Source organism: Leptosomus discolor, chromosome 6 (assembly GCF_034619465.1).
Source record: "Leptosomus discolor isolate bLepDis1 chromosome 6, bLepDis1.hap2, whole genome shotgun sequence".
NCBI lineage: Eukaryota > Metazoa > Chordata > Aves > Leptosomiformes > Leptosomidae > Leptosomus > Leptosomus discolor.
In genome coordinates, this window is record NC_141396.1 from 38,496,777 (window position 1) to 38,511,979 (window position 15,203).

At 45.1% G+C, this 15,203-nt stretch overlaps 1 protein-coding gene across 1 annotated transcript; it reads left to right on the plus strand.

Moving 5' to 3' along the window:
* Positions 1-1,003: 1,003 nt before the first annotated feature.
* On the plus strand, positions 1,004-15,203 carry CISD1 (CDGSH iron sulfur domain 1). Its single transcript, XM_086466537.1, has 3 exons — positions 1,004-1,068; positions 6,999-7,204; positions 12,933-15,203. Exons 1-3 carry the CDS (start codon positions 1,038-1,040, stop codon positions 13,020-13,022), a joined length of 327 nt encoding a protein of 108 aa, XP_086322663.1. The 5' UTR covers positions 1,004-1,037; the 3' UTR covers positions 13,023-15,203.

Sequence of the window (15,203 nt, forward strand, 5' to 3'; positions counted from 1 at the left end):
TCGCGAGGCGCGCCGGGAAGTGCAGTCCGTGGGGAGAGCGGCGGCGCTGCTGCCCCCTGGCGGCCGGCGGAACGCACCCCGCCCCGCGGGGGACACCTGCGTGATACTCCCGTAGTCCGTCTGTCTTTCTGCCGGCGCTCAAAATTGACTGCGTTTTGCGAGTGGGCGTTGTTTTGGTCTTGTCCTCTCCCCCTGGGAATCGTGCGGGTGGCTGGGAAACAGCAGTGCTGTGAGGCCGGCTGCGCTGGAAGAGCTTGCGGCGCCTGAAGGCCGCGTCCCTCGCCGGCACGGCGAGGTGGGGAGAGGAGGAGACGAACCGCGCGGAGCTGCAGACTTGCAGCCCCTGCGTGGCAGGGAAGGCTGGGCGCCACCGTCACGGTGTCGCGCGAAAGGAGCGGGAGGGCCGTGCTGGTCGAAAAGGCTGTTGAGTAGGTCCCGGACGAGCAAGTCCTTCAGCAGGTACAGGGTTCTGATGACAGCTTTTAGCCAGTGATTCTCGCGTCAGTACCGAGTCGGTGAGGTTTAGGCAGCTGCCGCTCAGAAGGTATCACTCTTTAGCTCACCTCTCCACAACCTCGCAGGAGAGGGCTCGTAGGACAGCACGTTCGAAGCGGCTTGCAGCGCCCTAGTGACTCAAAGTACTCTTTAGCGTTACTAGCAGAGGATAACCTAAGGGCACACCAAACCGGCGCCTCCTCAGGACCCGCAGGGACGCCCACCACCCATTTTACACTTGTAGGCGCCTCTGCAGGCCTCAGAGCCCCCTCTATCCTCAGTGAGGGCTCTGTGCCGGGCGCCAGGCCACCGACAGAGCTCCTTCCCTACTCCCCGCCCTTCTGCGCGGTGCGATTCCGCAACAGCTCTGCCGGCCCCCGCCGGCGGCCCCTGCCCTGAGAGCCCCTTTTACTTCGCGGTCAGACCTTTAAGAGGCGGGGCCTCGCCGCCATTTTGCGGGAGGGCGGTTGCTGGCGCATGCGCGGCGGGGCGCGGAGCGAAGCCGAGCTGCGCGTGCCCTCTACGGCGTCGGAGCGGGAGCGATGGGGCTGGGGCAGAACGGCGCCGTGCGGGGTAGGGGCGTGTGCGCGCGGGGTGGATGTGTGCGCGCGCGCAGGAGCGCGCCCACGGGCGGGAGGGGGTGCCTGCGTGCACCCCGCGTGCTGGCGGCGGGGAGGTGTGCGGCGCGGTGCGCTGTGTGCGGCGCTGCGTGCACCGGAGGTGGTGGGGCGCTGCCCCGCGTTTCGCACCCCGCCGGCCCCCCAGGGACAAAATGGCGGCGTGGCTGCCTCCTGCGGGGGCGCGGGTTCCCCCCGCGGCGAACCTGGAGGCGGCTGGTTGGATGTGCGCATTAGTAACCCCGTCTGTAGCTGGTTAGGGGAGGCGAGGGTCGGTGGCCCGGCCCGGCCTGGCCTGGCCTGGCCTTGTGTGAGAGTCTAGAGAGCGTTCAGCTTCGCGCCAGGTGCGGCCCTTGAGTGCGCTTCAGCCCTCGGAGCCGATGCCGGCCACTCGCTGGGTTTTATTTGTGATGGGGGACAGCGCGTTTTAGGCGGTGCTGGTTTTTTTTCTGCCTTTCCCGCTGCCGCTTCGCTGTCGGGCCTTGCCTTTGTTCGGGCCCCGTGGTTTACGCGAAGCCGCCGGGCCTAATTTTCATGAAAACCTGTCAGTTTCTGGGGTTTTAACTTCTTCTCAAAACCCGATGCTGTACAGTAGGGTTAATGGTGATATTTGCACTGTGTAATGATTGATCCAAACCATGCCTGAAGTAGCGTTGTGTGGTGTAAATGCTGTTGGGCAACGGGGCAGGATGAAAGGGTTGGGATGGATGGAGGACGGACTGGGGAGCTGAGTTATCTGACTTCCTCTAAAAAATGACTTTCACCTGCGTGGTTGTGGTTTCCAGTTGCAGAGCTGCTTATGGTTTACACCATAAATCGGTGGACTCCATCCAGATGGGTGGTACTGAGGATGCTGGCAAAGGCATTGCTGTAGTCCAAAGTGGGTTACAGTGATGAAAGGCTGTGCTTATTAAAACAGTCAAACCGAAGCCTTGAGGGTGACTTGATAATAGTTCATAGCCAGCTTGCATTCCCAAGGGCAGCTTACTGTCATTTATAAGCTTGCAAGAATTAGAACAGTTTCTATACACTAGGAATGGAGAAGAAAACTTAGTTTGTGGGGGAGGGAGAGGAACGTGCTCCTAATCAGACTGAAATTATCCTCCCTAACCTGGGAAAACAGGGGAACAGCTGATCAGAGCAGTCTGGAGGGTGCATTGTTTAGGGGGAGGTGGCATACTGTTAATAGGATTTCTGTCAATATTAAACTTGATTAGTGCCTGGCCACCGGGAGGTCATACCTTTTTCTTCAGCTTGGTGTGAGGCACTTGTGTCTCAGGCTGGTGAAACTTTGGAAGTCATAGTAATGCCTCATTCCCTACTGAAAACTACACACTAGAAACTTACTGTAATTTTGTGGGATTTAATTCTTGGTAGTAATTGAAGAGTTAGTTGCTTCTGTGTATATTGGTGTGTGTGTATGCTGAAAGGTTAACCTTTGGAAGGCAGTGAATAGCACAGCTAGTGCTTTTTGTTGCAAGCAATGTGGTTGTTTGCAGGTGTGACACCACACTGACCACAGATCTGATCATGGTGACTTGTCTTTTGCCCCTTATTGACCAGATCCAAGAATCTTTCTCCCCCAGGTGGCCTCTTTACCTTTCAGTTTTGGTTAAAAAAGCCTGCCGGTCATAATCCTGTTTGTTGTGAATGCTGCAAAGTGGTAGGAGTGACTTTATCTGCTTGGCTGGTTGGCTTTTACTATTAGGCTTTCCGTGCAGCCAGTTATCCTGGATGACTCCTCAGTAAGCAAGTGTCATGTGTTTATCCAAGCATGGCCTGCAGAAAGGTGGCCTTTCGTCGTGGACAGTTACACTACTGGACTGTTGTAAACAACCCTTGGACAATAATAGCCTCTTCATTGGCAGCAAAAAGAGAACAATGCTTAAAAGTTATAAGCGCTTCTGAAACAAAAAAATACAGATTTTCATGCCTGGAGTTATTACTTTGTAGCTGACTTTCAATTACATGAACATTTTTTTTAAGCAGCAGAAGTAATTTGAAAATTGCCTGTTAGGACTGTCTTGGACTAACTTTGTAGAGGTGCGGCTACCCCCCATGTTGTTGCCAGTTCGTGGAAAGTAAATTGATACGTGTTGTAATGAGGATCCTGCACTCCTGGTGGAGCCAAGACCATCTCAGTTTCTTCATACGCTTGTCAGTGCAGATGGTAAATGTCTGTTCTTCCTGCAGATAAAATCTGTCTGAGCTCACTGGCAGATCCTAAAACTACGTCTGGAAACATCCAGAGTAATATTCTAGCTGTTTGGAGAGAGAAGAGGAGAGAGGAGAAACTTTGTGATCCAAATCTCTCATTCATTAGGATATGTCCAAAGAATATAGAAGAAAATAAATTCCTACCATTGGCTTGTTACTGTTCTGATTTTTTTGTTTACTTCTATGCACTGCCTGCTTTCCTGGGATTGCATTCTTGGACTTCTGTTTCCTTCTTTCCATCTCTTTTCCCTTCTCTCCTTCGTGTGTTAATTTTTCTGGAGTTTTAGCCAAACCCTTTCCATTGTTTAGTGCTTAGAACATTGAAACAATTTTTCTGCCATGTTACACAGGCCTGTAGTGACTTGTAACATTGGGTTTTGGTATTATACCAGAATTGGGATTTGTTTGATAATCACTCAGAAATTGCTCTGACTGTTTTCGTTTTAAAAAGAAATAAACCCCTTGACATTCCACATCAATGTCACTCTGTTAACAGGCACCTCTTCAAGTGATATGTGCATGGCCTTAAGAGTTTGGCAGCAAACTATTGAATTTGCACCAGAGGCCTCTTGAAACAGAGTTTAAAGTATTTAAAAACTTCTGAAAGTGTTTTCCTTCCAGGTGCAGTTTTAGGTTAACTTAGTTTGGAAGGTGAAATGGGCATTTGGGCATTCCAGCTCTTCCAAATCTGTTTGAGAAACAAAACAACAGTTGACAACAAGACTTATTGCCCCTGAAACTTTGCAGGATGATACTATCATAAGAGTGAGAGAGAGAGAGTCTATTTGTTAAATTCAAATAGTCTTCATAAATGTACATTGTTTATTACAGCAATGCTGAAATTTAAAGAATAGACTGCTTTAAATGTTTAGTTTTCTTGTATTACAGGTTGATATAATTTTCCACCCTGATACAGCTCCAGAGAAGTGATGAAAAAAAAGCTAATACAGTAAAAAATACACTACGATCCATTATAAGAAAAAACATATTAAGCTGTTTGTATGTTTACAGTCTGCCCATGTCTGTAATAGATGAGTCTGGCCCCCAAGAGAAGCAGTAGAAAGTCACTGAAGTACACAATGACGATTACTTTAAATTCATGCTCTCTGCTTGTGGGGCTGGATGTACTGTGCATGGTTATGTTGTAGGTGGCCTGAAGGATGGCCAGAGGGATCTGGGTTAGCTGCAGATGCACAGAACAGCTCCTCTGAATGTGCTGCAAAGCCACTGAATTTTAGTATGGACTTCCCTGCTTGTGCTAAAAGTTGTAGAAGCATTTTTATCATCAGAATCTTTTCTTCTGCTGGTTTGTTAAGCTGACCTGGACTTTTGGATAGGTGCAATAGGTTGGCTTCCTGAAGGTGCAGCACCTTAAAAGGTGGTTCAGTTATAGGAGTCATCCTTGGTCTTCATTAAAGTCGCTCTTTCCCCTTAATTTTCTTAAGGGAATGGATACAGTTTGTCATTGTCCCCTCATCAGTTGTTTGAAAACATTGGTTAAGATTTGATCCATTTGCAACGTGTCAGCTAGCAGCTTGGGCAGTCCTTGCAACTGCTGCTTTTCTGAAATCCCCGGTGTGGGCAGTCCCTCTGTTTTGCCTGCCACTGGTCTGGCTACGCTTGACATTTCATCAGAAATCACTTTAAACTTGTCAGACCCAGCTTGTCCCTGAGCTGGCTGGTCCCTGCCCCAGCCCTGCTCTGCCTGGGGAAATGTGCTCCAGGAAGAAGGGGAAAGGGTGCTGCAGACTCTTGGTGGTGGCTTTCCTTGGGAGAACCTCCTGCCTCTGATTTAAGCTGTGGCTGTTCTTTGGATTAGTTTGGGTTGTTTTGCTGAATTAAAGCAGATTTTCATAAAATCCCTTCTTTAATTTCAACTCCTCACTTCTTTACCCTATTAAAATTCATGCATTACTCTGGCTAGTTTGTAATGGGGAGATAAAGAGGTGAGAATCCATTGGATGGATATAAAACACTGAAGTTCCAATAAGCTCTTTGAGGCTTTTCTTGTTAGAAGGAGTTTGGGAGCCCTAAATTCTTTGATGTTAAAGATGGTTTTCTGTATCTTAGTATCACCCTGTTGTTACAGGGAGGGTTTGTCCCTCATTTGCAGGGGAGGTCTCAGTGTATGTTGGTCTCTTCTGCTTCATTTACAAAGAAAATGAGCTCCAGAGGATTTCTACATCCTTTACTCCTTTAGTAGCACTAGAGGAGTACCTACCTTCACTGCTCTTACAGGGCTGCAGATATCATACAAATACACGTCTAATTCCACATATTGCTATATGCAGAGCCTTGTGGATCAGCATGTTTTAGCTGGGGAAAGGGCTTGGTATGGATTTTGGAAAAGGCTGTGGGACAGGGGCAGAAGACCTTCTTAGTCCTTTTAGTGCGAGCTCCCAGTGGCAATACAGCAAGTCAGCTGGTCGTGGAAAGTAGAAAGAACTAACAAAAGGCTTTTTGTTTCTTCTTAGCTTTTAATGTAGTAATGTCTCTTGCTCCAAAGATGCCATCTGGCTTTCAAATGCAATGTGAGTGGAAGGGCAGTATAGAAGTTCCCGACTGGAGACTGTTCGACTTTTCTTAAGTTGTGTAGATGTGCTGGTACTTAAATTCCTGTTTGGTTTATTTGTCTGTAGAGTCAGCCGAACTCTGTTATGTACGTGTTACGTGTATGTGTGTGAGTAGAAGTGGTGGATAAAAAGGAAAGAAAGAGCAGCCACCTGCTGCTCCAAGAGAAACAGCTGGGGCTGTTGCTGCAACTAGAACCTTCGGGCCAAAGTCCAGCATATTTTCATGAGGCAGAGAGAAAACAGTAGAGCCACAAAAAAGTAGGAAAACTCCTTGCAGAAAAGGACATTACACTAAGCGAGCAAGACTGCGAAGACTTTGGAGGTAACTAGAGGGAGGAAAAGTGAGGATGAGAGGTGGTAGCGATAGGATTTTTTTAATGAAAGTTGCTTTCAGGGAGTCAAATAAAATAAACTTGTGCTATTATTCTTAATATTTTTGGATCCTTCGTCTTTCCTGTACATCACAGTAGGGGTTTAATCTAAGCTGGCTTTTGTTACTGGTGGTAGTATGTTAAATAATTTTCCCATTGCCAAACATCTGATAACTTTTTTTAGTTACAAGATGTATTCTATTAAAAGCTACTCAGTACCCATCCCTTGGGGGGGGATCCTGCTTGGCTTGTTGATACTGAACATTCTTCTTTAGTGATTTTCCTGCAACTGAAACAAACAACAGAGTTTTTTGCTGCTACAGGGTGTACGTATAGCTGGTTTGATGTGCTGAAGTTGGAAGTACTGTACTACTGATGTTGGTATCAGGGCTTCCCAAATAAAAGGTTAAAAAAACCCCCAAATGCTGCCGGGTTAATCCTCACCCTTGTGTGGAAGGGATTGGGGTGAAGGAGAACTCTGATCAGTAGAAAGGAGTAGGTTAACTAGAAAATAGAAAGAAAAGAAAATATTGAAAATTGTGAATATTCAAATGTGTCAAAAGAAAATATTCTTCTAAAGCACTGTGTTACTGCTACAGAGCAAAAAGGTCTGTTGGAAAGTAGAGGTGTTGCCACAAGCATGAAGATGTTTTTACTACTGAGTAGTTTCAATAGAATGTTGTGGTCAAACTGACCGTCTCTTTTTTTCTTCGCTTTTGTTCTAGCTGAATGGATTGCTGCAGTCTCCCTAGCTGCTGGAGCAGCTGCTGTTGGGTATCTAGCTTACAAAAAAATTCTCTCTAAAGACAAATGCTGCAAAGCAATGGTGAATCCCCATATCCAGAAGGATAACCCCAAGGTAGTCCATGCATTTGATATGGAAGATCTGGGAGACAAGGCTGTGTACTGTCGTTGTTGGAGATCTAAGAAGGTAAGAGAAGAATAAATGGTCCATTTCTGTTCATGTGCATGCATCTTTCAACAAAACTATTTTCAAACTGCTTTATTTGGAGGAAACTAACTTCGCCTAAACTATTCTGCAGGGAGATGTAACAGTATTTTAATCCATAAAACTATGTAGTGTCACTGTTGCTCAGCGTAAAGTCTGTAATCAGTGCTAATAGTGAACAAAATGTTTCTGTAGCTCTGAAGAGGCAGATCCCTTGAAAGGAGAGCAGCTCTCTGGAGCAATCACAGTCGTTAGTGACACGTACCATTTTGTGCGCTGTCTGTGCTAATACTGAGGTTTATCCAAAACTAGTGGCCTGTTGGCACTAGGAGCTCAGGAACCACAGTCTGAGAGGGCCTTAAACGCCTTTTACTGGAGGAAGTTGGAAGCTTACTCTGTCAGTCAGAAAGTACCTTGCTACAGGTTCATGGTGTTACAACACAAATCGATTAAGAAGTCTCTTGGTGTACCAGAGCTGATGTGAAATTGTCACTTGCAGTGTCTGAGCCCATCATTGATTCTTGTAGCCAGAGTCAATGCGGAATTGTTTTGGGAAGAGCCTGACTTGTGCAGATGGTTGTTACAGTGGTACTGCTGCTCTGTCCTGAATTTATTGTTACTGTACTCTGTACTGTAGATAGCTGCCTTTTGCCATGGGAGTGAGTACAGTGGTGAATTGTTTCCAGTGGTGATGGAGGTAATCTAAAAAGAAATCATTGTGGTTAAAAGCTTTTGAAGGATATAGATAGATGAACTTAATGCGTTTGTGCCTTAGCAACTCAAAATAGTTCTATGGGTAATCCTGAAGTAAAGCCAGTGAAATCATGATGGCATACTTTAAGCCTCTGTTTTTGAGCAATTAAAAATCTGGCCCAGACGCTGGTCCAACTTACTTGTGTATGAAGTTGGGTTGCCTCAGTTGCCTAAAATTAGTGCTAAGCCTGATACCTAGCCTTCTAATAATGCTAAGATCAGATTTAAATCTGAGGTAGAGAACTGTGACATTTGATGTAGCTGAGATCTGTATAATTTATCTGTAGTGGTAGTTCTGGGATCTGTAATGTGAGAAAGCGGATTGTATGAGTAGTCCCATCCGTTTACCACTGGCACACATTTAAAAGCTTTTTTAGAAGTCAAGGTGCTGATGTGTGGCGACTGAAATAATATAAACCTTCAAAGCCAGATAACTGAGGCCAACAGCCTTGAAATCTATATTTCCCTCCATAGGTAAACTGCGTATTAGACTTCTCAAGCCTTAGACACTTGTCTAATCAGGCCACATAGCAATTTTCCAGGTAGTGTAACTTTTAGTTCTTCCTGTTGTCAGATTGACTTCATTACTTTGCAGGTGAAAATAACTGTAAGTTAAATGTTTGTAGCTATATTTGGTTTAACACTAAAATCACAGAAAAGCAGGGGTTGGAAGGTACCTCTACAGATCATTTAGTCCAACCCCCCTGCCAAAGCAGGGTCACCTACAGCAGGTTGCCCAGGACTGCATCCAAGTGGGTTTTGAATATCTCCAGAGAAGGAGATGCCACAGCCTCCCTGGGCAGCCTGTTCCAGTGCTCTGCCACCCTGAGAGTAAAGAAGTTTTTCCTCATGTTCAGATTATTTTTTTAGCTGCCCTCCCTCCTCCGCTGATGCTCTGGATGCCTCCCTGAATTTTGCACAATTTTAGGCAACTCTACACTATCATGAGCGAAGTTGCCTGCAACCCCAGCTGTAAAACCTCTGCTAAATGCTCCTAAAACGCTACTGGGATTCAACAGCATCGTGACTTGGTTCTGAAATAGTCCTGTGGGGATGGGCCTGTCTCCTTTGCTCTGTCCGGAGCCTGAACTGAAAAACAGAATTCCTCACCCCCTACCCTTCTCCCGTGGCCACAGTGTGCTCCATGGGCTAAGTTAAGTTACATATTGTATGATCATACAACAGGGAATTGTGTACATTTACATGCAGTACTGATGGCTGTACAGCATGCAGGTATCACTCACGTGTATTGCAGCATTGCTGCTAAATCTTTATGGTAAATCTCAACTGACAGCCAGAATCCAACACTGGAAGCTGCTGTGAGGGCTGCACCTTCAGTAAAAAAAAGAGGGGAGGAGGAGGGCTGCTCTAAGTGTCTGCACTTTGGTTTTATATCTGATTTTGGGCTTACCTCAGGTTGAAATGGAGTAGGCACCTCCTTCAAGGCCTTCTGAAAAAAAAAAATTAAAAAATACGAACTTGAACCCTGGTGTTGTTACTTTCTGCTTCCTACTCTGTTTTCTAAACAGAAATGGACAATAGTGTCTGGTTCTAGTGGTTGCATTGCAGCTCCTGCCAATATTCTAGCTATTGTTTGATACTATCTTTTTTGTGGGAAGTAAAAATCTTACTAAGTACATTTTGGCATATTGAAGGTGTGTTGTCAGTTTAGGAACATACTGTCCTACTGAGTTAGGGCTCTGTAGTCACACACTGAAAGGAAGTAGACGGCGCCACCTTATAATAAGTTCTTAGAATTCCGATCTGAAAGTTCTTGTTAAACGCATTAAGAAGGTCAATGGAAAATTTCTTAAGGCATTTGTTTTCTTTTTCTGAGTATTTTAATCAGCATGTTCTGCTTCAAAGATTGCAGTTTCCAGTTTTGCTGCTGCCTTCTTGCCCTGATCAGTTCACCTTGTATGGTGGGTAGCATAATCTTTAAGATAGTATGTGTGCTTCTCCTCATGTTCAGTTATTGCCAAGCAGTAATAAAATACAGAGACATTCTTCTTCATCCTCACATGCTTGTCGTCTTTGGAAGTAGTTAGGTAGCATTGTCCGTTTCTTACAGTTCTCAAACTAAAGTCCTGTTAAAATTTGTAAGATAATGTGTATATGATGTCAAAATGGTAGAATCTGTGTGCTTCCAATTCAGGGAATTACAACAAATAAGCAGTGAGTAACTGCTGTGTTTTTGTTAAATAAGCGGCGTATGGGGATCTCAGTGCCAAATACAGGTTAGAAGAAGTGTCCTCCTGTATGACTGCGTGGGCACCTCTTGTCAGATTTAGCCTTATCTGAGGCGCGAGGCTGTTAATTGAACCAGTAGCGTTACGAACCACAGGATACTTCTGTGTGCACTGATGGTACGTGTGCACTACAGCTGGCTTTACATGGTGACCCTCCTGTATGGCGAAGAACAGAACAGTTGGACCATACCAGAGTGTTTTGGAGTAACGCTTAAAAAAGGATTATTTTCAGGTTGTTTAGTTTGGTTTGTTTTTTTTTTCTGAAATAGTATCCTTCAAAGACTTTGTTTGATTATGCTGGCCAAAGTCTTTGTGGGGTGCATGTGGGGTTTTTTTAAACCCAAACATGGTATTTTCAGTAAGTCTGTATTGGGATGTAGTTATCTGTTAAAGTAGGTGGTAGGTGTTTCTTTAAATGGCCCTTTCCTATTCAGTGTTGTGCTCTGCAGGCACTTCATAGCTTGTCAAATTTTATGGAAAAAAAAATAGTATTCAAATTTACCAGTGTAGAGGCAAGAGTTTTGTCTTAGAACCAAACTGTAATTAGTTGAAAGTTAGAGCATTTATTTTCTTACTCTTCATATTTAAGTGTGTGAGCTGGGGGGCCGGGGGGGATAAAGTAATTTGCTTTCTTTTTGCAATGAACTGCAACCTCTGTGTCTTCCATAGAAGTTTTAGTCCCCAGGCTGCAGGCTGGGGAGTACTGCTGCAGAACATCAAAAGAAATTGTGGTAGAGAATCTAAACCTGTTCAGCGTCAAGGGAAATAAGCTGAGCTCTCTAGATCAGTGCACAATTCCCTCAGGGGCTGAGCTTTGGCCACTATTGTTAGCCTCCTTTATCTTAATCAAGGATGAACATGTTGTGTCAGGCCCAGGATCCATCTCTTCAGTATCTGGTCTTCAAGGTGACCAAGTGGGTGCTCTGGAAGAGCAGTGGGTAGACACTGGGAGCCAGTGGTTCTGAGAGCAGCTGACCCAGAGGATGAATTCAGAGCAATCAGAGTTGGTAGCTGTTAAAGCTGTCTTGATGCTATCTGAAGCCTATGAATCCCACCATTTTTGTTAATTGCAAACTTGAAGCGATGAAGTTGCTATAGCTGGACCTTGGGCTTGCCTCCCCAGGGCATTTGAGATGCTTGTGTCTGATGGAAGCTGGGTCAATACTTGTGTGAAGACCAGTGGACTGTGGTGTTGCATGGAAAAACAACTGGCCCAGGAACATCTGGGCTGGAAGCTGGTCAGTGTCCCATGAACATATGTTCTTGTTTGCTCAGTTTTTTTCCAAGTATCTGTCAGTACCGAGTGATTGAGTCACAATGATAAAAGTTCCTGCATGAATCTGCCTATACAAGTATTCTCCGAATTCAGGGTTTCTTTATTTGGAAATGTCATCTGCCATTTATAGCGCCGGTTTTGACATTTTGTAACTGTGAAAAACAAAAAAAACCCACCTCACCTCTTTCCCCCTACGCCCCAACGCTACCCTACAGGTCATGTAGCTTTATTTTTAGAGCTCTAGGAGATATTTTGCAAGTATATTGTCTTCATTATATTGTTTTCATGCAATACTTTGAAATCTTTTACTCTAAATAAGCGTGGGTGATAAGGTGTTGATTTTTTTCAAGGGCTATGACTGAGGCATGAATTTGGATCAGTGGAGTGTCACAGACTGATTGTGACTGTACTGCGAGGGAATATTGCTGTTGCAACAGCAAAAGCTGAGTAATGCCCAACTTTGATTCCCAATACTTCTAAGCAAACAAAATGGTAACTGATTTCTGCGATCATCTCCAGAGTTTCCTCTGCAGAGGAGGCATAGCCCTGAAAATGCATCCTGGAGAAGTGCTGGAATCTAATCTCACTCTTATTGCTTCACAGAACGTCCTTTGGCTCTTGCACGTGAAAAGAGCTGCCCAGGAGCAGAGTGGTCTGGGACCTGGGCAGTTACAGCTGGCTAATAAGGGAGTCCCTGTGGGTTCTGCTCTGACCAGGCTGTTCTAGGGCTTTTTTTATGGAACAAACATTCCTGCAAATTACTTCCTCAGTGCTACCCTTTGATGAATAGCCGTGTCAGTTGGAAGTGCAGTTTATTTCCATTAGCAGGTCAAAATCCTAATGTGGAAACCAGGTTGTGCAAAGCAACCTGTGTGTCGATGAGATAAGCTAGCTGTGTCAGGATGAAGCAAAGGCAGCTTGCCTCTCTAGCTGTCTGGAGGCAGGACTAACACGTAGGTGCTTCACCTAAATATGAGATGAGCTAGGGAAACCTTTTTTAATCGTCACGTGCTACAGAAAACCAGGAAGAAAATAAAGCTGAGGACCTCTTCCCGTTTCTCTCCCTCACTCCACTTGTCTTGAGCTCTGGCTGTTGCCAGCTCTGGCTGTTGCCTGGGAAAACAGAGTGTGGGGCAAGGTTGCGAGCAAGATACTTCAGGTAGGTTATGGTTGAAGGTCAGCTCAGGCTGTGTTTTCCTCGTGCCGGCCCAAGGCAGGAACACCAAATAGAGCAGAGTTGCTGCTTTTCAGTGACAAGCCTCTTATCCACTCTGCACTCACATGGACAAAACAAGTGTTCAGCTAACACTTGGGAGACCTGGGATGCCAGCATAAAAGTGGTGGTCTGTGGTCACAGTGGATTTAATGAGAAGATGTTCTAATGAACTTTCAACCTAGCTACTTCAGATGTGTTTATTCTTTCTTTTTTCAGTTCCCGCTGTGTGATGGCTCTCACACAAAACACAACGAGGAAACTGGCGACAACGTTGGGCCTCTGATCATCAAGAGGAAGGAGGCGTAGAGTGGACAGTAGAAGCTACGAAATGAATGTCTGACAAATCCTCTGCTCACACTGTAATTGGGGGGGGGGGGGGAAACACAAATTCTTGGTTGTGTCACTGAAGACTTTACCGTGTAGTATATACATCAGGCTTCAGCATGTGTATTTTCTCTGGTGCTTGTCTTGTTTTAATCACTACAATGCATAATTTACTAAATAGTCATGGTTTAAATTTGTTGTCCGGTGAAGTGTATGTACCCTCTCATTGAGTATGAAACTAAAATGACGCACAGAATGTACTTCATCAGAATATAGGTATTAAATTATTTGCAAATACATGTGTATTACTCTGACGCTATTCAGTAGAGCGTGTGTTCAAAATCCTGGAGAGGTTGTAAAGTGACAGGTCTGGATAGATTCCTGTGTAAAAGGCAGTGGCAGGAAAGAAACCATGGTGCCAAAATGCAGCTTAACCTCTGATGATGCTGTGTTTTCTACAGGCATCACGTTTGGCCTATTACAGTACTGTGCTGTGTGGCTTCTGTAAGAGAACAAGTTCAAAATTGCTAACTGTGAACAAGACAACATGAAAGGCTTAAAGCAAGGTGGGGCTGAAGGGCAACTTTACCTTTGGTTTTACAGCAGTGTTGAAACTTGACCCTACTACTGTACGGTATCAGGAACATACTGCCAGAACTGTAGACCTGTATTGAGAGCAGGATTAGGAAGATGGTCTCTGTGAGAGCTTTCTTAACAGACAACTGGAATGATACGAAGTGCTCGAAGAGGTGATGGGCAGGGCGCGGCAGAGTTGTCATTGCTGCTGGAAAGCCTTAGTTTCACTTGTAGCCTCTAGCAGTGAAACTAACTTTGCCAGACCACAGGACACCTCTGTAGGGGAGGCTATGCCAATTTATTCCAGAAGCTAAAATAAAGATGAAAACCCCACCCATCATTACTGTCTGCTTCATCATTGCTCTGGCTGGTTCCGGAGGACTCTCTCTGCTGTGGAGGGAGGAGGCACACCTTTCTTACTAAGTGGCCTTAGGCTCCATGCATCTTAAATAACTCTTGCCTCCCTGGGCTAATGGTTAATGTGGTTCTCTTTTTACCAAAAGAGCTGACGTGGACAAGGAAGGGCTTTGGCAACAGCTTGAAACAAGGGGGAAAGGAAGGATGAGACAAGGAAAGCTCTTACCCTCCTTTCATGTGGCACTTGTCTGCCTCGTCTGATACTGTTGCATTAATGGCTATCATGTTGGTGTCCTTAAATTTAATAGCTTTGATTTATTAACATGCAAATGACTACAAAGCAAAACCCAAAGAGCGGGGTGGCAGAGGGCAGGTTTGTATTAAACTCAGTCCATTAGCATAATTGCAGCCTGTGTGAGATTGAGCTCTCAGTGTCCTGGGACAGAGAGACTACCTCAGAGCTAGAAGGAAGACCTTTTCAAGAAGCTGACATTTTAACCTGGAACCTTAAGGATTCTTCCAGATGGTTGGGCCAGTAGAGGTGGTATGTGTTTGTTTGGGGTTTTTTTGTTTGTTTGTTTGTTTGTTTTAAGGATGTGGTTGGTATGAGTGGCTAAGAATGCAGCAAATGTTTTGCATGTTCTTGACGTGGCACTTTCAGAGGGTGAGGTCTTAGCTGACTCGTCTGAACTTTGGCAGAAGGCACAAAAGGCAGAGAAGGTGGCACAGAGGTAGAGAAAGAGGGTGTGCAGGTGGAGTGCTATAGTAGGGGTGACTACTGTCTGTCAGAGACCTCTACTTGTATAAAGATGCAGTCAAATACATTTAGTTTCTATCTTTTCTTCCTGTCTTCCCTGTAAGGTACTTGATATTTTTTACTTGGCTGAGTACTGATGCGTGTGGAAAGTTGTTTTACCCTTAAATTATCAAATACATTGCTTTTGTCCGAAAAAAAGTTATTTCTGTATTATTAGACTATGACACTGGATATTTCTGTATTTTTGTCAAATACACATTTGAGCTCATCTTAATCATGAGGTCATAATGTCCTGTTATCTCATGGGTGTGCTGTTTCTTTCCCGGGAGAGTTATGCTGTGAGTAGTGCTGTACACCAATGCTGTGTAATCATAAACCCATGTCTGGGTTGGGTTTTCCTTCTGAGATGTCTTTTCCTGTTAGCAGCAAAGCCTGGCTGCTCTCGAAGGAATAAAAGTTCACTGAAAGTTGCA

Excerpts from the sequence above, each read along its gene's own strand:
- CISD1 (XM_086466537.1), top strand. The coding sequence starts at position 1,038 with ATGGGGCTGGGGCAGAACGGCGCCGTGCGGG. Across the intron at positions 1,069-6,998 it reads GCAGAACGGCGCCGTGCGGG|CTGAATGGATTGCTGCAGTC; the intron begins GTAGGGGCGTGT and ends CTTTTGTTCTAG. Across the intron at positions 7,205-12,932 it reads GTTGTTGGAGATCTAAGAAG|TTCCCGCTGTGTGATGGCTC; the intron begins GTAAGAGAAGAA and ends TTCTTTTTTCAG.